Raw genomic sequence first — 22647 nt, 5'->3', positions numbered from 1 at the left:
CTTCCTTCCTTCCTTCCTTCCTTCCTTCCTTCCTTCCTTCCCCCCTTTTCCCATACAGGGAGGGGACCCAGGGCCTGCCTGCCACCCCCCTCTAGAGGAAATGGGTGTTCCCAGCAAAGCCAACTTCCCCCTCCTGAAGGGGAGAAGAGAAAGCGGTGACGCGTCGGAAAGAGAAGCAGGTCAGGCCGGGCTTCTGGCTGCTGACTCTCTTACGGAGACTCTCTCCGCCAGCCCCATGGGCACCGGATGGGGTAAGCACTGAGGCACCCTTATTAGAAGGCAGCAAAAGTTCCCCCCACCACCTCACGAGCTTCCCCGGACTTTAAAGATGCTTTTTTCCGCTCTGAACGTCAGAAGCCGCCTTTCCAAAACCAACCTTTCCTTCCTGCTTCCTTTAAGGAGGTGAATTCGAATTCGGGGCCTGAGGGACGGAGCAAGGAAAGTAGCCAGATCTTCGTTCTGTGTGCTTTGTTGGCACACAGAACGAAGATCTTTAAGCCAAAAAAATATAGGATTTTTTTTTTCGGGGGAGGGGGGGAAAAAACTTCAGTTGTAGTTTCAGCGCAGGGGTTACTTCTCTGTTGCTTTTCAGCCTGGAAAAAAAAATGTCATTTTTTAATTTTCTTTTTCTCACTGCTGCTCGCCCACCTGCTGAAGGTTGCACGCTGGGGTCAAAAATCCCTAAAAAGATGTGTATGATTTAGAGCTCAGGATTTCAAGGAAGGATTTTTCGGGGTGTTGTTCCCCGAGGGGGTCTTTTCTTTGAGAGAGACCCCCCCCTCCGAAGGAGAAATACTACAATGGGGGCTTGAAGGAAGATTTCTAGATTTTTCAAAAGAGACTAAAAACATTAAAAAAAAGAAAAAGAAAAAAGGAGAAAAATGGCGATGCTGACCTGGCGGGAAAGATTCGTAGATCTTTTAAAAAGAAAAAAAAAAACATTAGAAAAGGGGGAAAAAAGAGAAATAAAATTGAGATGCAGACTTGCTGAGAGATTTTTTTTAGATATTTTGAAAAAAAAAACCTGTTGGCAGCATGCGTGCTTTAAAAGTGAATGGGTGGGGAAGGGTCTTCAGTTTTATTAGCACTGTTTCCCTTCTGCCCTTTCACCCCGACCCTATTCAAGAAAAGAACTCTGTGCGTGCTCAGAAACAATCTTGTTTATGGCTTGATCATGTTGAGAGCCATTCTCTGCCTTTTTTTATCTATCTATCTATCTATCTATCTATCTATCTATCTATCTATCTATCTATCTATCTATCATCTATAATATAATAAAGTTGGAAGGATATCTATTATCTATCTATCTTCTTTCTAGCTATCTATCTTCTATCCATCCACCTATCTACTATCTATCTATCTATCTATCTATCTATCTATCTATCTATCTATCTATCTATCTATCTATCTACCTATCTATCCACCCACCCACCCACCCACCCACCCACCCACCTAGGCTATTGGTACTCCATCCCCCCCCCCAAAAAGAGAATAAGGATGTGCAGCTAAAGGACCCTTTGGTGACATCTTAGCTGGGGACGATGGGAGCTGGAATCCAACAGCTTTGGAGAGACCTGGATTTGAAGGCCATCCAGCCTCTCTTGCACACAAACACTCCCCCTCGTACACAGCCCAACCTGTTGCATTGTTGCTCCCAATTCACGCCCACTCAACCGACCAACCCCACTCAGCTGCCCTGAGGGATGAGGTCCCACCCTGGATAATTTTCTATCCATTTCTCTCTCTCTCTCTCTCTCTCTCTCTCTCTCTCTCTCTCTCTCTCTCTCTCTCTCTCTCTCTCTCTCTCTCTCTCTCTTTCTCTCTCTCTCTCTTTCTTTCTCTTCCCCCTCGCCAACACTTTGCCGTCTTTCGGCGAGGACCCGGGGGATAAAAAGTTCAGCCTGGCCTTCTGGGCAGAACCAGGGAGGAGTGTGCCGAACTACAAGCTTTTTGAGCCCCTGATTTAGTTTGTGGATTTTCTCGCCTCTTTAGGAACGGTGTATAGACTATGTTTGTCGATGTTGGGCACTGTAAGAGGTCTGGACTTCAGTTCCCAGAATTCTCCAGCCAGCCGTGGTTGTTTTGGGGTTTTTTTTTTTCCTCCCGCTCTCTAGAATGGAGAGATTGCAGAGATAGGGATTGCGGAGAAAGGGATTACAAGAGAATAAGCAGGGACGCCATGGGAATAACAAATCGAAAGGGATGGGTTCTCGACAGGGAATTCTGGGAGTTGAAGTGGAGCCTCTTAAAGGTGCCCCAGGTTATAAAAGGCTGGCGTAAAAAGACAGGAACATGTGCATGGGAAACATTCCTGCCTCTTAACATTGTGGGAAGTTTTGCTGATTGCTCAAATTTTTCCAACCCCTTTCCTAGAATATTATTTTAGCCAACGTTCTTTTCATTCATTTTTCATTCCGTTTTCTCCTAAGGCGCTTTGCAAACCCCTCGAGAGAGTTTTCATTGTCACTACCATCCTTCCATGCGACCTCACTTCTTCCGGAACAATTCTGTCCCGCCTTACAAGGTTGTTGTAAGATTACTCTCTGGGCTGAAGGTTGCATGCAGAGATACGGGGCTAAAAGCTGTGGCTGTGTTGGGAAAGAGGGGAGACTGTTGGAGGCTGGAAACATGTGCCTAGTGGGGGGTCCCATTTCATTTCTGGCCTCACCACACCCCTGCAAGGTAGGACCAAGCAGAAACATGCCAGTGACTTGTGTCTCACGTTTAAGACTGACTCAGATATTTGGGGCTGGATTATTCACTTGAATTACAATATCCCTTTTCCCGGACTTGGAAGTCTTACAGCTCCCATGATTCCAAACCGAGGATGATGGCAGCTGTAGTCCACCACAATACCTGGCTAGCTTCCTCTTTCTAGTCTGCAAATCTAGCTGGGTCTCTAACCCACTCTTTTGCCAGCAGCTGCCTGCTTTGTTTTTTTTTTTTTCCCCCTCTATTTGACCCTGGATGCAGCTTGGCTCACTGACTCAATCTGCCTATAGTGCTGATTATCGGCTCCAGGAAGTTTTTTTCCCCAAATGTTTCTACAACGAGGCCAGAAGGGAACCCTCACCCTATAGAGGTGACATGGGGGATGTGGTGGGCGTAAAAAGAGGGACAATCTCCACTTAGTCACTATTTCAGGCAGGAAGTGGGGAGTTCCCCAGAAGTTGGGGAGGGGGGAGAGCACCCTTCTGGGGATGGGAGGGGCTATGCATTGGTATGGGGGAGGGGTCTTCAGTCCGGAGCCCTAACCATTGCAACCTCCCCCTTGGATGCCTCTCCCGAGACAAGACCAGGCTTTCAGGTCTCCCTCTGGGGTTTCCAGAACTCTGCGCATGCTCTGGCTAGCTCTCGCTTCCTGGCCACTGAGTCCTGTTTTCTCTCTCTCTCTCTTTCGGGCTGAGAGTTTGCAAAAGCCAAGGATAATAATAGCTTGGGTTTGCAACAGAAAGTGCCTGCAGGAGATGCCCCCGCCCAGGCTGAGTCACTGGCCTTCTCCACACACCCCCTCACGCGCACCCCCCCCCCATGCGTTGCAGCCCCAGCGTCCCTGATCCCAGCCCTCCACGCCCTGCCAAGTCTTGTTTTCCTCCGTGCCCGGCTCGCCCACCTTATCACTCGGCCGGAGCACCTGGATGCCAGGAAGCAGCGCCTGTTGCGAAGCTTCGGGGGGGGGGGACAGCTGGGGGGGGAGCGCACTGGGTGGAAGGACAGAGAACTGCTGCTTCTCTTGCCCTCTTTCTCTTTCCTTCCTTCTTTCTCTCACTCTCTGTCTCTCTCTTTCTTTCTTTCTTTCTTTATTTTTTTCTTTCTTTTTTCTTTTTTCTTCTTTCTTTCTTTCTTTCTTTCTTTCTTTCTTTCTTTCTTGTTTCTTTCCTTATTTTCTCGCTTCCCTTCCCTTCCTTCCTTCCACCTGCCTATCTATCTATCTATCTATCTATCTATCTATCTATCTATCTATCTATCTATCTATCTATCTATCTATCTATCACCTATCTATCTCACCTGTCTGTCTTTTCTGTCTATTTAGCTCTCTCTCTCTGTTTCTTTCTTCCTTTATTTATTATTTTGTTTCTTTTTTTCTTGTTTCCTTCCTTTCTCTCTTTCCTTTCCTTCCTTCCTCCTTCCTTCCTTATGCTTGCCTGCCTGCCTGCCTGCCTGACTGACTGACTGCCTATCTATCTATCTATCTATCTATCTATCTATCTATCTATCTATCTATCTATCTATCTATCTATCTATCTATCTACCCCACCGTTGTCCTTTTCTTTCTAACCCTCCTCCCCTTCCCTTCCTTCAGTCTATCTGTCCATCTATTCGTCCATCCATCTATCCATCCATCCATTCCACCTGTCTATTTCCTTCCTTACTTTTGTCTCCATCTGTTTATCTATTCCTTCTTCCCTCTGTATCTATATATTCCTTCCTTCCTTTATTCCATCTGTTTATCTATTCCTTCCTTCCTTCCTTCCTTCCTTCCTTCCTTCCTTCCTTCCTTCCTTCCTTCCTTCCTTCCTTCCCTACCTACCTTGATCTCCATAAGCAAATCTGGGCCACTTTGCCAGAGGAGAGAAGAGTGCTGGGCTTGGCTCAGCGGAGCCTCCAGAGTCAGGAGCAGACTATCCCCCAAATGCTAAGTGCTTGGCAACAAATCTTTTAAACTTGTAATAAGTGGCCAATCCACTGAATCCACATTGGGCATCCTTTCTAAGGAACCATAGCCCTGCAGTGTAGGCAGAGAGGATTTCCGGGTGCATGGAGAATTGGGAAATAACTTTTTGGGGCCCAGCCTGGAGATTTTTGGGCACCGGGCGAGATTCGAACTCAGTTTGAAGAAAACTGAATAGGAAAAAGGGGGGGGGGGAATGTGTTTGCAAATTTGTGCCTAGGAAACTTTGTGGCTCTGTTTTCAGCCAGTTGTGTTGTTGTTGACAACCGCCGCTCCTCTTGCTGCGAAAGGGGTGGGAAAGTGACACAATCGCTGTCCTCCGGAAACTGACCCCCCCTTCCTTGGTTCCCCTTTTTTCCACCCGCCGTTTTCTAGCGAAGTTTAGCTCCATTTCCCTCTTTTATTTTTCTGCTTTCTCGTTCCACCGTTTCTCGTCCTCCCTTCCACTCTCTCCTCCACGCAGCTTGTATAATCTTTTTTTTCTTCCTTTAAATTTCCTTTTTTTTTCGTTTTCCATCGAAAGCGGAACCAACGTGAGCAATTGACTCCGACATTTCTGTCACTAAGCGAGACGGTTGTTTGGAGGGTTTCGCCCCCGTTTTACGACCTTTCTTGCGACAGAATCTGTTGTTAAGTCAGTAACAGGGTTGTGTTAAGTGAATCTGACTTTCCCGAAGAGTTTCCCGGGTCAGAAGGCTGCAAAAGGGGATCGCAGGACACCACAGCCGTCGTAAATATGAGTCAGTCAACAGTCCTCAACTTACAACAGTTCTTTTACTGACCGTTCCAATTTACAACGGCCCTGAAAAAAGTGACTTTCGACTGTTTTTCACACTTACGACCATTGGAGCGTTCCCTCATGGTCACGTGATCAAAATTGAGACGCTTGGCAAACCGACTCATATTTACGACGGTTGCAGCCTCCCGGAGGGGTCACGTGACCCCCGTTTGCGACCTGCTGACCAGCAAATGGGGAACCCAGGTTCATTTAATGACCGTGTTGCTAACTGAAGCGATTCACTGAACCTTCCAACTTTATTATTGTTGTTGTTGTTGTTATTGTTATTATTATGTGTGACTGTGTAAGGAAAGTCCTAAAACGGGGCAAAACGGAGCCTCTGTCTCACTTAGCAATGGAATCTTTGGCCTCCATCGCGTTCGTAAGGCGAGGACTGCCTGCAATCATCCCATTTTTTAAATTATTATTATTATTATTATTATTTTCCCTTTCCAGCCTTCAAAGCCAAATTGCCAGGATGCCTGTTCTGGTTGGGCCACTCGAGAAAGTGAGTCAAGCTGGCATTTGTAGCCTGTCACTCGAGTCGGGCTGCTTCGCCGGGCAGGCTGTGACAAGCCGCCCTCCGCCCTGCCCCGATAAATGCCAGGATCTGGCTGAGAGAAATGGGCCGTGCGCGGCAAAGGAATTTCGTCAAATTGGCAGCCGGTTTCCTTGTCTTTCCTCATCCTGCTGGTTCCAGGAGCGGCGCTCGCTTCACCAGCCCTTTTGATCCCAGGAGATCTCCCCGGGCGCCCAGCTCCCCTTTGATGCCGCTGCTGGGGCAGGAGGGCTGGCAACGACTTCAGCTCCCAGAATGCAGCAGGCCCAGCGGGGGCTGAGAATTCTGGGAAAGCCGAGCCCTGTTTGAAAGATCCCTTTTGAATTTTTCAGGGGCTTGAAACAAAGGTAAAGAGAGAGAGAGAGAGAGAGAGAGAGAGAGAGAGAGAGAGAGAGAAAAGGAGAAATGAAAAAAAAAAGGGGTGGATTCTTCCTTTCCTCTCTTTCTCTGCCTTCCCCCTTCCTTCCTTCCTTCCTTCCTTCCGTCCGTCCGTCCGTCCTTCCTTCCTTTCCTTCCTTCCTTCCTTCCTTTCCTTCCTTCCTTCCTTCCATATTTATCCCTCCTTCCCTCTCTTCCTTCCTTTTCCTATTCTTCCTTTTTTCCGTCCTTTCCCTTCCTTCCTTCCTTCCCTATTTATTCTTCCTTCATTCTGTCCTTCTTTCCCTCCCTTCCTCCCTTCTTCTTTCCTTCCTTCTCTATTCTTCCTTCTTTCCATCCTCCTTTCCCTCCCTCCCTTCTTTCCTTCCTTCCCTCCCTCCCTCCTTCCTTTTTTCCGTCTTTCCCTATTTAGTCTTCTTCCTTCTATCCTTTCCCTCCCTCCCTCCCTTCCCTCTTTTCCCCAGCCTTTTAATCTCATTTTGAGATCCCCAGTTCAAATCACGCTTGACAGTTTTATCTTCTTTCTGCAAAAAAATCCGCATAAGTTTCCAATCTTGCAATATATGTATGTGTGTGTGTGTGTGTGTGTGTGTGTGTGTGTGTGTGTGTGTGTATAGGTCTTTGGTTATTCGGGTTTTCTCCCGTGTAAAATTGGAAGTGTCTTGGCGATGTTTCGACGAAGTCCCATTTGTCATCTTCAGGCTGGTGTTTTCAGCTTCGTGCTTCGAGGAGCACGAAAACCTCATATATATGGATAATGCCGCTTAGACGGCACGTCTTGAAATACGAATTGGTGCTCCGACAGTTGGGTTTCTGCGTCCCCCATGCGAGGGGTGGGGAAAGCACTTGCCACATGCTCAGAGGCCTCTTCTCCGCTGGACTATTTCCCTATGGCATTGCCAATGCAGGAACAGAAATTATTTTGATATGCAATGGATCAGAGATATCTTCGAAGCACGCTTGTTCCAGGGGTGCTGTGGAAGATCCGGAGATAAAATCCTGTCTCGGGGTGTGTCCGGTATCGGATTGCGGGGGGGCAGGAATTTTCTACCTGTCCCTCCCCCTTCTTAGCTGAAATCAATCAAAGTTTATATCAAATTTGCTTTAAAATTGGCTTGATTTATCCTGATGTCATGGTTAAGTCCAGACCATGATACCCTCTGAGCATATCTAAAGTGCTTCACACACCCCCTCCTCCAAACAGGAAGATCTAGATTTGCAGCATGCTTATTCCTAGACTGACAATCACTCCTTCAGTGACCGTTCAGTGACATTGAAAAAAGGGACTGACAAAGTTGTGAGTGCTCCAACACTGGAGGTTTTTAAGAGGAGGCTGGACAGCCATTTGTCCAATATGGTATAGGCTTTCCTGTCTGAGCAGGGAGTTGGACTAGATGACCTTTGAGGTCCCTTCCAACTCTTATTCCAGTCTAGTCTAGTCTTCATTTCTCTATTCTATTCTGTTCTATTCTATTTTATTCTTATTTCTATTTTTATTTTTATTTCTATTCTATTCTGTTCTGCATTCTATTCTATTCTGTTCTGCATTCTATTCTATTCTGTTCTGCATTCTATTCTATTCTATTCTATTCTATTCTATTCTATTCCTATTATTATTCTATTCTATTCTATTCTATTCTATTCTATTCTATTCTATTCTATTCTATTCTATTCTATTCTATTCTATTCTATTCTATTTTATATTCTATATTCTATCCTATTCCAGCATGGGTGAAGCTCAAACAGGGTGTGTTGAAATGGTCAAAAAGGCGTTTTAACAGGGTAGATTTGGAAGCCCTTTTCCTAAGTTGCTGACCCCCTTCCCCCTTCGCCCACAGTGAGGGGCTTTTACCGGTGGCGCTGGGGGCAGGAGGGGTTTTGTTCTGCCTGGGGAGGGTGAAAGGGTTAAAAAGAGGGGGGGGCAGAGGGGCGGGAACGTGGGAACGGTGCTGCATAACCGGGGGTGTGGGCGTTGCCCGGTTTTGAGGTGGTAAGAGAGCCGGGCTGTTGCTGTGCCACAGCATTTAGGTGTCATTGATTTGGGTTCCTGTCGAGACGCCGGGTGGAGGAACAGCCGTGGCGAGGGGTGAGTGAAGGTGGGGAGGGCACCCCGGAAAGTTTTTTGAGGAGGGGGGAGCAGTGTTGGAGAGAACACCCCAAGATTTAGGATTAAAGTCAGCCAACAGCAAATGCCCAGGATGCATGCCTGCTTGGCACGACGCTGAGATGGCCGACAGAAAAACCAACACGGCTTGATTCGGGGTGCTGCCCCGTTCTAGGACCCCCTTGCATAATTTTTCCTCTTCTCCCCCACCCCCAAATATTTTGTTTTCCTTTTCTCTTCAACCACCCCCATTTTTATTTTTATTTTTTTGCAATAGCCAATTCTCGAGGTTGGCTTGGCATCCATCCTAGAGAATTTGGCCGTCCAGGGATTTGTCGAGAGGGGACAAATTGAGTTGAGGGAAGAGGGGATTCAAAAAGAGAAGGGAGGGGTCTTCCCTTCTGGGAGATCAAGTCTGAGGGATCTGCTGACAGCGATCTAGGATGATCTTGGCACAGCAGGAGAGGAAAGGGAAAAAATGTATATTATTTTTTGACAGGCTGCAGCCCGGCCCGGCAAGATTCAAACCAAGGCAGGGTTGAATTTCTAGCCCGGTTTCCCAAGAGTTGGGAAAGTTTTGAGTTTTAAAACGCCCACCATCCTTCTAGTCCTCAGCGTTTTAGGAAGGAAAGCATCCAAAGATCGGTATGTTTTGTTATTGTTTTTTCCCTTTCAAATTTCAGAGAACCGATAGTGACATCATTTTTTCTTTTAATCATAATCGTTTCCGCTTCATTGTTCCTTTTTTTGTTTTTGCTTTTTTTTCGAAAAGGGGCAGTGGGTGAAAATCCAGAATAGCGCTGAATCCGAAAGGCGTAATCTCCGGTTATTTGTTTTTCCTCCTGTGCGAAAAACAACCAATCTCAAATGATTAACTTAAAGCTTAGCTTGACCTAGCACATTTCATAAGACCAGGTCAAGACCTAGCTAGTTAATTTATTAACCTGGGTTAATTCATCCTGGTTTGTTTGAGGAACAGCCTGTGCGTTTGGTCTGCTGGGTTAATCGGCGCTAAAGCCTTCTGCTGGAACTTTGTTTACTGGAATGGCCTGTGCGTATTGTGGAGTCTGTAGCTTTTGCCCAGAAGAAACGGGTGACTTTACTAACCAGGTTAAGAGGGTTGTCTGAATGCAACCAGGAGGGAACGCCATGCAGTAGTGCTAGCAAGCGTTCCGAGTATCGAAGAGAATCAGGAATGTGGCAAAACCAAACTTAGTTTTAGGCTTCCAATGATTGTGAAAGCAATTTTTGGGATGGTAATGATAATTAACAAAAGAGATCCAAGCTTAAAACAGAGTTTCTCAACCGTGGCCTTTTTTTTTTTTTTTTTACAAAATTTTATTTATAATACAATTAAAAAAAACATTGGATATAACATGACATTCCGGTATATACATTCTTATCAAATTATTCCACATTTTACCATCGGTTCTTCATCTCTGAATATGCATCTAAATTTTATATACAATACTTATTCTAAAATTACATATATTTCTATCTTAACACTAGCCTATAATCCCAACCGTCCTCCTTGAATCCCTCCAGCAGTAAAATTTATCCCAGGTTTCGAAATAAACTGATCTACATTTGTCTTTCAATACCATTGCAAGCCTGTCCATTTCCGCACATTGTAATATTTTACATAGTGTCTCTTCCTCTGTGGGAATTCCTTTGCTCTTCCATTTTTGCGTGAACACTAGCCTAGCTGCAGTCAAGACGTGTAACAGCAAATAGATTGTTCTCTTATTGTATTTCTCCATGGTTATTCCCAACAGGAAAAGTTCAGGTTTTAACTCTAAGTCCAACATTAATATATCTTTCAGCCATCTTCGTATCCTATTCCAATACTCACAAGCCTTTGGGCATTCCCACCACATATGGTAATATGATCCTATTGCTGTTTTACGTTTCCAGCATAAAGGTGAGATATTTGGACCCATTTTGGCTAGCCTTACGAGTGGGAAGTGCCATCTATAAAACATCTTGTAGAGATTTTCCTTGTACGAAGTAGTTAGAGTGAGTTTCCTATTTCTTTCCCACAATTCTTGCCAAATATTCAGATCGATACTGAATCCAAAATCAGCATAATCTCCTTGACCTGATCTTCATACATTGCCTGATCTAAAAGAAAGGGATATATTTTTTTAATCATTTTATCCTTGGGCCCTAATAATATTTTGTCTAGTTCTGTTGGTTCTATTTTTATACCCCACTCTTTTTTGTCTTTCCTATATCTTGCTTGTCATTGGAGGCATGCCCACCATTCTAATTCCATCCTTGCATCTTGAAGATGTTTCCTTGATTTTAATCCTCCTCTCTCGTCTAATATGTTTTTATAAGTTATCACATTCCCTAACTGGATAAACCTTGGGTGTATATACATTTCTAATGTTGAAATCCAATTGGGAACTTGTCTATAATTCTGTTGCCGGATTTTGGTCCACACATCTATTAATGCCTGGCGTCTGATGTAGTGCCTCCGGAAGTACTGGTGAACTTTATGTTTCTCATCTCATAACATGGTATGCCATCCAGTCTGCATGTCCTGACCTTCCAATTTTAATAATCTCCGTCAACGGTGGGTGGACTTTAACTCCCAGAATTCTGGGAGTTGAAGTCCAATTTCTTAAAAGGGCCACGGTTAGGAAACACAGACTTAGAGGGAGTTTCAAAAAAAGTTAACCTCGTTTTTCTGACGTCCACTTCCTCTCTCCCTAAATGTCTAAATATGCCAAGGTATTTTTTTCCCCAGAGCTTCAGAGCGGCTCAAGAGAGGCTGTTGAGCAAATCTTTGTAAACCGAGGATGATAGCATTAGAGGGCTGACTGGCTGGGGCTGCTGGGCTTTGTAATCCCTCAATTGGCATGTATGCAATCAGTGGGAGAGGCCTCGCTCATCCTCCAAAGTGCAGCCATCAAAAGCCGAAGGAAGAGAGCCTCAAATTGCCATTCCTAAACGAGACGGCTATTACGTAAATTTGGCCTCGTTTTTACGACCTTTCATTCCACCGTTATTAAGTGAGCCCTGTGGCTGTTAAGGGAGGAACACGGTTGTTAAGTGAAACACGGCTTCCCCCTTGACTTTGCACGTCAAAAGGTCGCAAAAGGGGGATCATGTGACCCCGGGATGCTGCCAACGTCATAAGTACGAGTCAGTTGGCAAGCGTCTGAACTTGGATCACGTGACGGCGAGGAGGCTGCGGCGGTCGTAAGTGTGAGAAAAACAGTTCTAAGTCTCGCTTTTCGCTGCTGTTGTAACTTTGGTCACTAAAGTTGTAAGGCGAGGACTATCTGCACAAGACGGTATCTGGAAGAATTGCTGCCGTGGAAATTGTAGCCCTCTAGTCTCTCATTCAATTGTAGCCCTCTAGTCTTTCATTCATTTAATTCCAACTTTGTGAGACAGTTTGGTGTTGTGGTAGCAGTGCCTTGGGTGAAGCCTTCGGTAGAAAGCAGGAGATCCTGAGTTCTAATCCTGCCTTAGGCATAAAGACGATAATTGTATGCCGGTCTCTTTCTCTCAGCCCTGGGAAGGAAGCAATGGCAAACCATTTCTGAAAGATTTAAAAAAAAAAAAAAACGAGCCAAGAAAATTGAAGTTTGTCTAGACTCTAGAGACAGTCTCCGAGAATCAGACAGGATTGAAGGAAAAAAGTCACTTTACTTTTTATCTTTTATGGCTGCCGGGTGCGGTGGCTCTCGTCTTCCTTCTCATGAAGACAGAAATCGTATATATATTTTTGACACCTCCCTGAAAAATTCAGCGACTGCAAAAATCACAGCCAAGGCCTTCTGAATTTCTGTTCTTTCATGGAGCAGTTGATATTTAGACAATTTGCAAATTTAGTGGGAATACAAAAGCAAGTTTCTTTCTTTCTTTCTTTCTTTCTTTCTTTCTTTCTTTCTTTCTTTCTTTCTTTCTTTCTTTCTTTCTTTCTTTCTGCTAAACGTTGATGTTTAAAAATCCCACTTCATCCCAACTGGATGGGCTTTGGGGGGGGTCTCACTGAAATGGGCATGAGTGGAGAGAGTTAAACCCAGTTAAACTGGACCTCGGTTCCAACTGGATAAATAAGCACCCCATTATTTAAAAGAGTATTTGGAGGGGTGAAATATCCTTTGGCTGAAACAGAGTTGAAGCTGGCAACTCTGGCCTTTACCACTAAAACCAACAAGCTGGCATCTAGCAGGGTTGACTCAGTTGGCAGTTAGAGAAGAGACATGCCGGGCTAATGTGTGGGTGCCTGCCATTGGTTGTTTTGCTCTGGCGTCCAGATGCCCCAATTTCTCCCCACCCTTAATCTTGCCCAGATAAAACCTCAGCAACCGGTTCCCAAAACTGACACGGGAACAAGGTCTTTCCCCCAGAAAGGGATGGTCAAGCTGAAAGAATCAATTGCAAAAAAATGCATCTCTATCATTTGGAGGCTAACAAGACTTTTTTTTTTTTCCCTTGTGAGGCGTATTATAAGTGCCATCAAAAATCCGCACGGATCTGAAAAGTTCAGGGTGGGGAAAAAAAAATCTTGGCCATCCTAAGACGCTGAGGACTAGCTGCATGACTCAAAAATGGGCTTTCTGCTCCCATGGGTTGGCATCTTCCCATCCAGCGTCTTTTCCTCTCAGATTTCTTCTTCTTCCCCCCACCCACCCACCCCCACCAAACTGGTAAATCTCATCCAGAAGAGCTGTGCAATTTCTACCAGACCTAAAAAATATTTTCTTTTTTCCTTTTCCCAAACTTAGGGTCCTCGTTACCCCAAGGAAAAACTGCATGTTCTCCTAAACCGGTTTGGGCATGCTGTTTTCCTAACCCACATCTTGCCTGGCACCATGGTGCCCCCCTTTCCCCCGGGGGCCTTGCAACAGAGGGTTTTATGGGCGGTGGAGTAAAAGCACACCCCGTTCCAGTTTGGCATGCTAATGCCCAGGTGATACCATCTCTCTCTCTGTGTGTGTGCCCTGTGCCCCATTTTGATGCCAGATGGGTAGCGTTCCCAGCAAGACTCCCCTTGTTTTCATTGGGCATCCAACTCTGAGGATTTGGGAGGGGCAAAATCTTTGAACTCAACCCATCTCCTTTCCCAGATACCAGATTTACATTCAAAGGAGTCTTGGAATTGACAGGAGGGCAGGAGAAAGATCATTGTACTTTAGAAGGCGTTCATATTGTATTCCAAAAGGATCTTGCCGTGTGCAAAGAGAGATTCACATATGCATGCACACCTGTGCAGGAGGAAGAAACATTGTTTGTTTGTTTTTTTAAAAACATCTCTAATGTGAAATTAACGTATTTGCAAGGTGAAATTGACATATTTACAAGGCGAAAATGACCTATTTGCAAAGTGAAATTGACTTGACTTCTATCCAGTTTTGGACCCCGAACACCTGCGTTTCATTTCCTGGTGATTAGTAACTTCGAATCCTTAGGCTTATGGTTCTGTTGTGTGTGCTTTAGGAAGCTGCCGTTGCCATCTCTAAGCCATGATTGGAGGCTGTGAATTTAGCAACTCTGGCTAGGTCAATCATTTTTTCTTTCCTTCTGTTAAATCGTGTCTGATTCCTGGAGAGAGCTTGGACAAATCTTTACAGTTTTCTTGGCAAGGGTTTTTTTTTTTTTTTCAGATTTGCCATTGTTTCCTGCTTAGGGCTGAGAGAAAAGGACTGGCCAAGCTGGTTTTGTGCCTAAAATGGGATTAGATCCCAGGTCTTTTGGTTTCTAGCTTGATGTCTTAACCCCTACCTCAAACTACCTCTCGCCCACACATTGTTATATCGTTAAAATCACTGTCACAATCTCTCCATCTAACTTTCCTTGAAAAATGCGTTGATCAAAAGAGGCCAAATGATTTTGATCAGGAATAGCGTGTGATAAAAAGATATAAATCGATTTCTCCTTCCTCCCCCCCCCCCCGCGCTGTGCCTAAGAAGGAACCCTTCTCATCCAATTCCAACATGTTTTCGTGTTTCGTTTACAACTTCCAATCTTTAGGCTTCTTAAGTTGAGTTAGGTGGGCAAGGTAGAAAAAAAATGACAGTCCTTCATGAGATCTGGCAGCATGTCAGGCCGAAGAGGACACAAAAAACTAGTGAGAACGCATCACACTTCCTGAGAGGCATGGATGGTGTTGTGCTAGCACAGCGGAGCACAAAGCTGTTAGTTCCTGCCTCTTCCCCCATCCGCACGGTTGCAAGGTCGGCCAAAAATTCAAAATTCAAATAGGTTGAGATCCGAAGACGGGAAAGTGGGGATACCCTAACCAGGTCTTTGGGATTCAGTTTAGGATTGAGTAAAACCTTTGTAAAATCTTGCAAACTCTTTGCAGCAATCTTTGTTGCAATCCGTGGTTCTGGGTATGTGTTTATCCCCTTTCCTCCAGCCCGGCGAGGTAAGCTAATACAACGCGTTCCTTTGCAAGGGGTTTAGAAGTACAAAACCGAATCTGAAGAATGATCTTCGAGGTTTGGTGATGAGGCAGCCTCGCCACGCCAGCTCTGCTGGCGGCTGGAGGCTCAATTCAGTTTCCCAGGAATTTATTCTTTCCCCTTAATTAAGTTGGCGGGGCTTCTGCGGCAATCCTCCGTGCCAAATTTGTGTTGCTGGAACAAAAGGTTCACCTCTTCCTGCGTTTACAGAGACACCCCAACCGCCCAGTTTGCAAAACATACGTGCTGGGTTCTAGGGTCTGGAGATCTCTTGAGGACTAGGAGCTTGGGGAACAGGCCCAGCAGCCCACAGCTCAACCCATCCGAGTGAAAGTTGCGAAATTGTCTTTCGGAGGCTTCTCTGGCTGAGGGTCCCCCAAGTCCTTCTTCTCCCCAATTGATCTCCTGAACCCACCCCAAAATGGCTTTATGGCTTCCTTATAACCAGGTTTTCTTGCTCTTCAGTCTTTTAGGCAGGGGGAAAACCTATCGCGCTTCCGGTGCGGGGCTGAACGTGGCCACAGGGTTGGGGGTGATGGAGACCCTGGTGTGACCCTCTCCCCAATTTGCAGAGCAGGCCACTGCAAAGGCCGGTTCCGATGCCCCAAGAGACTGAAAAGGGAGCCTCGATGGGAGGAAAGCGGGGGAATTTTCAGAGATGCAACTTTGGGTGACAAATCAGAATGCAGAAAGTCCCCATTTATTTAGATTTCCTGTAAATGTCTCGTGTCTAGTTTCTCGGCTCCCCTTTTTCAGTTTTTTTTTTTCTCGGCCTTATCATGTCACAGCATCTCCCCAGGGTGGAAAAAAAAAACCCACCTCCCATCCCCGCATCCGTCTTTCCACCCACACTTTTTTCATTTCAAATCTCTCCCCCACAACCTCTGAGGCTGGATTTTAGGGAGAGAAGGAGAGGGGGAAAAAAGCTATCGGCACATGCTCTGGAGCACCAAGGCTTTGCATCTTCCCACCGGGACACGCTGTTCTCGGTTGTGAGCGAGCTCCGTTTCCCGACGACGTCTTTCCTAAATTTGATTTTTGGCCATCGGCGAGGCATGCCACTAGGCCTCACCGAGGAGGCTGCCTGCTTAGCAAGCTTCAAAGAGTTGCTTCTTAACGGGTCACCTTCCAGCCGTTCTTGATTGGACGCTGGCCATATTGGGGTCTTCGGTCAGAGTGTGGGACACACACACACCGGAGTAGCACACCCACAATTCTTGGCGGTCCTTTTTTACAGCCTGTCCGTTGCCATCTTGAAAACTTTTGCAGAAAACAGGAAAAGAGGCTTGAGCCCACGTTGAAAGGACGAGTGGGAGGGAAATAAATCTGACTTGGAAATTGCTAGAGGTACATTTTGAGATTTCCTGTTTGCTACCCTCCTTCAATCTAAGATTCCTCTTTGGCTGTTTTCGTCAAGGTGGTTTAGCCTGGTGATTAAACTAAACCCAGTTTGGGCTTCAGCTACCTGAAAGATAGTCAGAAAAACGCTGGTTGGTTGGTTGGTTTTGTTTTAGCCATAAAATATTTTACTCTTCCTTTGCACGGAAATTCTTCTTCCCCTTTTTTCAAACTCTCCGATTCCTGGATTTTTTTTTTTTCTGCTGTGGATCAAGAAGGATTTCGACAGGCAGGAATGGAAGCAAACTTTGATCCGATGTAGGTTTCGTTTTTCGTACGGGTTTATTTCGGCCGAATTGCAGGAGAGAAAAAAAGAATGATACCATCGTTCTCATTTGAAACAACGTCAGATTCTTTTCCAAAATCTCTAATCCCGGTAGCACAGACAGGAGTAGAGTATCCTGTGGGCACGTGCAGAGTGTTTTTCTCTTGCCAGCAAGAAATGGCACACGGGTTTTTTCAGCCTTAAAAAAAACTAAACTGAACTAAACAAACTATTGTAAGTCAAGAGCTATCTGTACTTTAACAATGCTGGCTTGTTTCAGGAGACTGAAAACTGACCCCAGAGTCCAGGCAATTCCGGGAAACAATTCAAGCCAGATCTTGGATTTATTGCAAAATTAAGGCCAAGCCTGCTGGTCTCGTGCCAACAGGCAGATATTCACCAGGAGATGACATTTTATTTTTTTGGGGAGGGGGGGAAGAATGAAACCAACTTTGATTTCATGGACGGTTCTTTTCTGGACACCCCAAAACGTCTTTGGGGGCGCCTCCTCCCGGCTCGTCCCTTTTCCCTGTTTCTGTTGCTAAGCTTGGGCAAGAATTGGGTCAGGATTCTGAGTTCCTGGTAGGCAAAACTGTCCGGTCACACAAACAGGAAGGAGCCCCACTTCCTGCAGACTCTCCAAAAGGACCTTTGATTGATGGCCTCTTTTCCTTTGCAAAACTCCAGGCAGGAATTCCAAAGGCCGAGCCTCTGCGCCCAACGTAACCAAAACCAGGCAGACATTCCACAGGAAGAAGCTGTGAGAGCCGGGCAGATGGAGGGGAGGGGGGGCAGCACAGGCAGTTCAATCTCTCTGCAATCCGGCATGTCTATTTTTTTAAAATTTTTATTGGCATCCTGGGCTGAGCCTGGCGTGAGTTCGTGCCAGCTTGTGGTGTGCGTCGGGTTCCGAACAGAACGCCTTGTGCAAAAAAAAAAAAAAAAAAAGCCCACAATCTCAGGGGATTAAACTCAGGGGAAGCCAAGGACGGGCACGCAATGCCCCAGGCTTCCAGGGCGGGTGCCAACGGTGGGGAAAGAGTAGCCGGGCTGCCAACCAGCTAGTCTCAAAGTCTGAGAAGACTTGGGGGGGGGGAGAGAAATAAAATAAAACTTTCCCCTTTGCTTCCGTGCCCAGCCAGGGCTGCAGGCTGAGCTGGCATAGCTGGGGGTGTTCACCCTGCTCGGCGCCGCACCTAAACCTTGGGTCAGAGTGCCCTCGCTTCCCTACCACGCCCGGCAGTTTTTCAACCCAGCCTGCCCACCCCTTGCCCAGCCGGTCGAGCCTGCTTGGCAGAGAGGGGAGGGGCGGTCCTGTCAAAGCCCATTCCTGCCCCCACCTACCCACCCACCCCTTTCTTCCCCCTGTCCTGGCAAAGGCAAACAGCCCTCCTGGCGGGCACCCAAGATGCCAGGGAGTGGCCACCGCCCAGACCAAGCTGGTTCCCCCGGGCGAGAAGGGGCATGCCTCAGTTTTTCCTCCGCCGCCTCCCTTCCTTCCCGTCTGCCCCCCAGAACGCGGCCCCACCTCTCTCTCTCTCTCTGCATCCTTGCCCAGGGCACCTGAACAATCTGGGCAAAGGGTAAGGAGAGGAAGAAGGTGAGCGAGCCAACCGGGGGGGGGGACTCCCATCTTTTTCCAAGCCGGAAGGGTTTACTGGCGGCGCACACAGGGCCTCTGAGCATGGGCGAAGGGCGAGAGAGGTCGCCGAGTCGGCCTGCGGGTTCGGTCAATGGCGGCGGCTGTGTTTTCTCTCCCTCTGTGCCGGCCTTTTCATATTTGTTATCGGTTTTATAAAGTAATATAGTTCGGATTTGAAATGATTGGAGAGTGGAGGCGGGTGAAATGCCAGCTTTATAGCTTTGGAAGACCTCGAGGTGGAGGGAGGGAGGGAGGGAGGGAGGGAGGGAGGGAGGGAGGGAAGGAAGGAAGGAAGGAAGGAAGGAAGGAAGGAAGGAAGGAAGGAAGGAAGGAAGGAAGGAAGGAAGGAGGACCATATTTATTAGGGTCTTGTGTTCTTCAGAGAATTAAACATGAGCTATCCATGAACTTATTTGGAAGGAAGGAGGGAAGGAAGGAAGGAAGGAAGGAAGGAAGGAAGGAAGGGAAGGAAGGAAGGAAGGAAGGAAGGAAGGAAGGAAGGAAGGAAGGAAGGAGGGGCACTTTTATTAGGGTCTTGTGTTCTTCAGAGAACTAAACATGAACTATCCATGAACTTGTTAGGAAGGAAGGAGGGAGGGAGGGAAGGAAGAAAACAGGAAGGGAGGGAGGGAGGGGAAAAAAAGTGGATTCTCAACACAGGTTTCACCTTCTGGGGGATCCAATTGAATCTTGGCCTAACCATTGAGCCAATGCTAATTCCGATAGGATGTACATTTAATGGTTTGCTGTTTTAATAGGATTTTCATGGTCAGCTGTGAGTTGAATGGGAATTGAAGCCCACCCCTCTTAAAGCAGGCTGGCTGGAGAAATCTGGGAGTTGAAGCCAACCCCTCTTAATGTTGCCAAGGCTGAGTAACATCATCTTAGCTCTCCTGCATGGCACCATCCCCCCCCCCCCCACATTGCTCTCCTCTTGATGCTCAGCCCTGACATGGCTGGGCACAGGGGATCCTGTCGCAGCAGCAAGAACTCCATCTCCCATCTTCCCCAGCCAATTCGAGGGGAAGAGGGGGAACTACAGCTAGTATGTCATGACATACAACTCCTACGTCTCTGCCTCCTTCGCCCCAGCGGAGGTTCAAAGCGGCTTGCCTCCCCCAGAGACACCCAAGGCAACCGGAGTCAGGCGGGACCAAGTTTATCTTTCCTAGGAAATCGGCTTCTTCAGGTGGTTATCGAGGGACTTGATCTGCGCCCTGTAACCTCTAGCGCAACCTCTTCCTCCTGCGTGGAGGTGCAGGCTCTCTCAGTACGCACATCCTCCTTTGCTTGCCTGCCTCTGGTTGACGGCAGGACCCGGAACGAGTCCTCATTCACTGTCAGCCCAGCCAGACAGGAAACACGACAAGAGAAGCTAATCTTATTTAATTGAGTAAAAGCTACATCCACAGAATCTTGACACACAAGCACAACAGAGCCCAGATATCTGTGGTTCAGCCACGAAATGGTCTAGGGTTTCCTGTCTGAGCAGGGGTTGGACTAGAAGACCTCCAAGGTCCCTTCCAGCGTTGTTATTCTGTTATTCTGCTATTCTTTTCTCCTTCCTTCCTTCCTTCCTTCCTTTCTTCCTTCCTTTCTTTCTTTCTTCCTATCACTGGAGGTTTTTAAGAAGAGATTGGACAGCCACTTGTCTGAAATCGTGTAGGATTTCCTGCCTGAGCAGGGGGTTGGACTAGATGACCTCCAAGGTCCCTTCTGTTATTCTGTTATCCTTCCTTCCCTTCCCTTCCCTTCCCTTCCCTTCCTTTTTTATCACTGGAAGTTAAGCAGAGATTGGGCAGACATTTCTCTGAAATGGTTTAGAGTTTCCTGCCTGAGCGGGGGGTTGGACTAGAAGACCTCCAAGGTCCCTTCCAGCTCTCTTATTCTGTTATTCCTAGTCTGCTGAATCGCCCCACTGATATCGCTGACTCTTTCCCCCCCCCCCTGCAGGTGAGGCAATGGGTAGCCCTGAAGATGACCTGATCGGCATACCTTTTCCGGAGCACAGCAGCGAACTCCTGGGTCGTCTGAACGAGCAGCGTCGCCGAGGGATGCTGTGCGACGTCACTCTGCGAGCCCAGGGCTCTGAATATCAGAGTCACCGGGCCGTGTTGGCCGCCTGCAGCCGCTACTTCCAAAGGCTTTTCGCCGGCCCCTGCATGCCAGTGTGCGAGCTTGATTTTGTGGGCGCAGACGCCTTGGGGGCCCTGCTGGACTTCGCCTACACCGCCACCCTGACCATCAGCACGGGCAGCCTTTGCGATGTCTTGCGCGCCGCACGCATCCTGGAGATCCCCTGTGTCATCGCGGCTTGCGTGGAGATCCTGCAAGGAAATGGCTTGGAGGCGCCTGTGCCGGATGACGCCGCACGGGAACGCGCCCGGCGATACCTGGAAGCTTTCGGCACGCTGCCTAACATGGAAGGCGACCTGGCCGAGCCCTCCGCGTGCCCAGCTCCCCGCCGTAGTAAGAAAACGCGCAAGTTCCTGCAAGCCAAAGGCTCGCGACTAAACAACCACATCACGGAGGTTTCTCCGTCCTTGTCTCCGGCGTCAACAGAGACTCAGGAGCGCCCCAGTCCGCCCAGCCAGGCATCGCCTGCCCCAGCGCTGGGCCACCCCCGCGAGGAGGAGGAAGAGGTCATGCCCCCCTCGCGTACCTTCCCCTTCCCGTACGTTCCCAGTCTCTCTCTAGAAGACCTGGGTTCAGACGATGAGCCCACGGAGCAGGACATTCTATCCTACATGCGTCGATTAAACCAGGAGGGTCTGTCCGTGGGTCTCGACCCCCCAGACAAGTTGGTACGCAAGCGGCGCTCGCAGATGCCCCAGGAGTGTCCCGTCTGTCACAAGATCATCCACGGGGCAGGGAAACTACCTCGCCACATGCGGACCCACACTGGGGAGAAGCCGTTCGCCTGTGACGTGTGCGGCGTCCGTTTTACCCGGTAACGGTTGATCTTGTCTCGGAGCTATCGCTTCCCCACGTCCCCAAATTAATTCCAGTATTAAGAGGCTGGGTATCAAGTATTGGTTTCAGACAGACCAAGAGGGTATAATTTTGGGAGGAAGGAGGGAGGGATGGAGAGAGGAAAGGGAAGGAAAGGAAAGGAAAGGGAAGGAAAAAGGAAAGGAAAGGAAAGGAAAGGAAAGAGATAAGGAGGAAGGGAAGGAAGGAAGGAAGGAAGGAAGGAAGGAAGGAAGGAAGGAAGGAAGGAAGGAAGAAGGAAGGGAAAGGAAAAGGAAAGGATGAAGAAAGGAAGGAAGGGGAGGGAAGAAAAAGGGTGGGAGGAAATGAAAGGAAGAAAGGGAAGGAAAGGAAGGAAAAGAGAAAGGAAGGAGACGGAGACAAGAAAGGTTATAAAACAGGGCAAGTCACACTTAACAAATGTTTCCCTTAGCAACAGAAATTTTAGGCTCTATTGTGGTCGTAACTCGAGGACTACCTGTAATTGCATCTCAAAAATTAATTCCCTCTTGCTCACTCCCATCTCCTTGGCTCCCTTTCCATCCTCCTAAAGACTAAGCTAAATGTGAAACTCCTAGCAATGCACTCCCCCCCCCGAATTTACACCCCCATCTCTTCTTTCCCCAGGAATGACAAACTCAAGATCCACATGCGCAAACACACTGGCGAGCGCCCCTATTCCTGTCCCCACTGCACAGCTCGCTTCCTGCATAGCTACGATCTGAAAAACCACCTTCATTTGCACACGGGCGCCCGTCCCTACGAGTGCTGCCTTTGCCACAAAGCCTTCGCCAAGGACGACCACCTCCAGCGCCACCTGAAAGGCCAGAACTGTCTGGAAATCCGCACCAGGCGCCGACGCAGGGGTCCCGATCCGGAGCCCGATTCCCTGATACCCACCGGCGTTGCCTTGTCCACCACTCAACTCGGTTTGGCCAACGGGCGCATGGAGGAACTACACAACTACTGGCCTGCTGGGGCGGCCGTGAGATCGCCCGCCCCCAAAGAGGAAGAGGAGGAGGAAGAGGAAGAAGGCGCTGACGAGGGGCCAAAGGAGGATGGCCCCGTGGCAGCTGTCGAAACGGCCTAACCTCCTCACTGCAGAACTCGTTTGTGCACTATTTCTTTTCATCCGCTCGGCCAGACCGTCAGTGGCGAGATGATATACTATTCCCGGACGTTGTCGCCGAGACAAAATGCACTAAGACCCACTTCCCCACTCTCCAATTCCGTGCCTTAAGCAGCCTATAAAGCCAAGGAGAGTGGGGTCAAGCGGATGGGGGGGGGTGTATGGAGGGCACCAACGACCAATTGGTGCCTGTTTGCTCAGGGTGTCTAAAATAAGCATATATTTGCAGGGAAAGGAAGCACGGTTGAGTTTTTGCTTCCCCGGCCGATGAAAAGCGAAAGGGCTGTGGGGCAGGGAGGGGCAGCACTTGAGGGGGGGCTATTTTGG

General features: G+C 47.8%; 1 protein-coding gene across 7 annotated transcripts in view; it reads left to right on the top strand.

Moving 5' to 3' along the window:
* ZBTB7B (zinc finger and BTB domain containing 7B) overlaps positions 1-22606 on the top strand; it is a 28846-nt gene extending 6240 nt beyond the window's left edge. For 4 of the 7 annotated variants that reach the window (XM_039363404.1, XM_039363405.1, XM_039363409.1 and 1 more), the window contains exons 2-3: positions 20175-21171; positions 21819-22606. In XM_039363404.1, coding sequence (XP_039219338.1) covers positions 20175-21171; positions 21819-22281 — 1460 coding nt within the window. In that variant the 3' untranslated portion in view covers positions 22282-22606. Of the gene's footprint in view, positions 1-3; positions 252-5554; positions 6357-8378; positions 8474-20174; positions 21172-21818 lie in introns of those variants that run through there. The other 3 variants (XM_039363403.1, XM_039363406.1, XM_039363407.1) reach the window with 3 other exon arrangements.
* Positions 22607-22647: the final 41 nt, after the last annotated feature.

Source organism: Crotalus tigris, unplaced genomic scaffold, assembly GCF_016545835.1.
Source record: "Crotalus tigris isolate CLP2741 ecotype Arizona unplaced genomic scaffold, ASM1654583v1 scf7180000019553.37968852642:3898890, whole genome shotgun sequence".
Classification (NCBI taxonomy): domain Eukaryota; kingdom Metazoa; phylum Chordata; class Lepidosauria; order Squamata; family Viperidae; genus Crotalus; species Crotalus tigris.
Note: the sequence above shows the minus strand (reverse complement) of the source record. Positions and strands in the feature narration are given on the sequence as shown.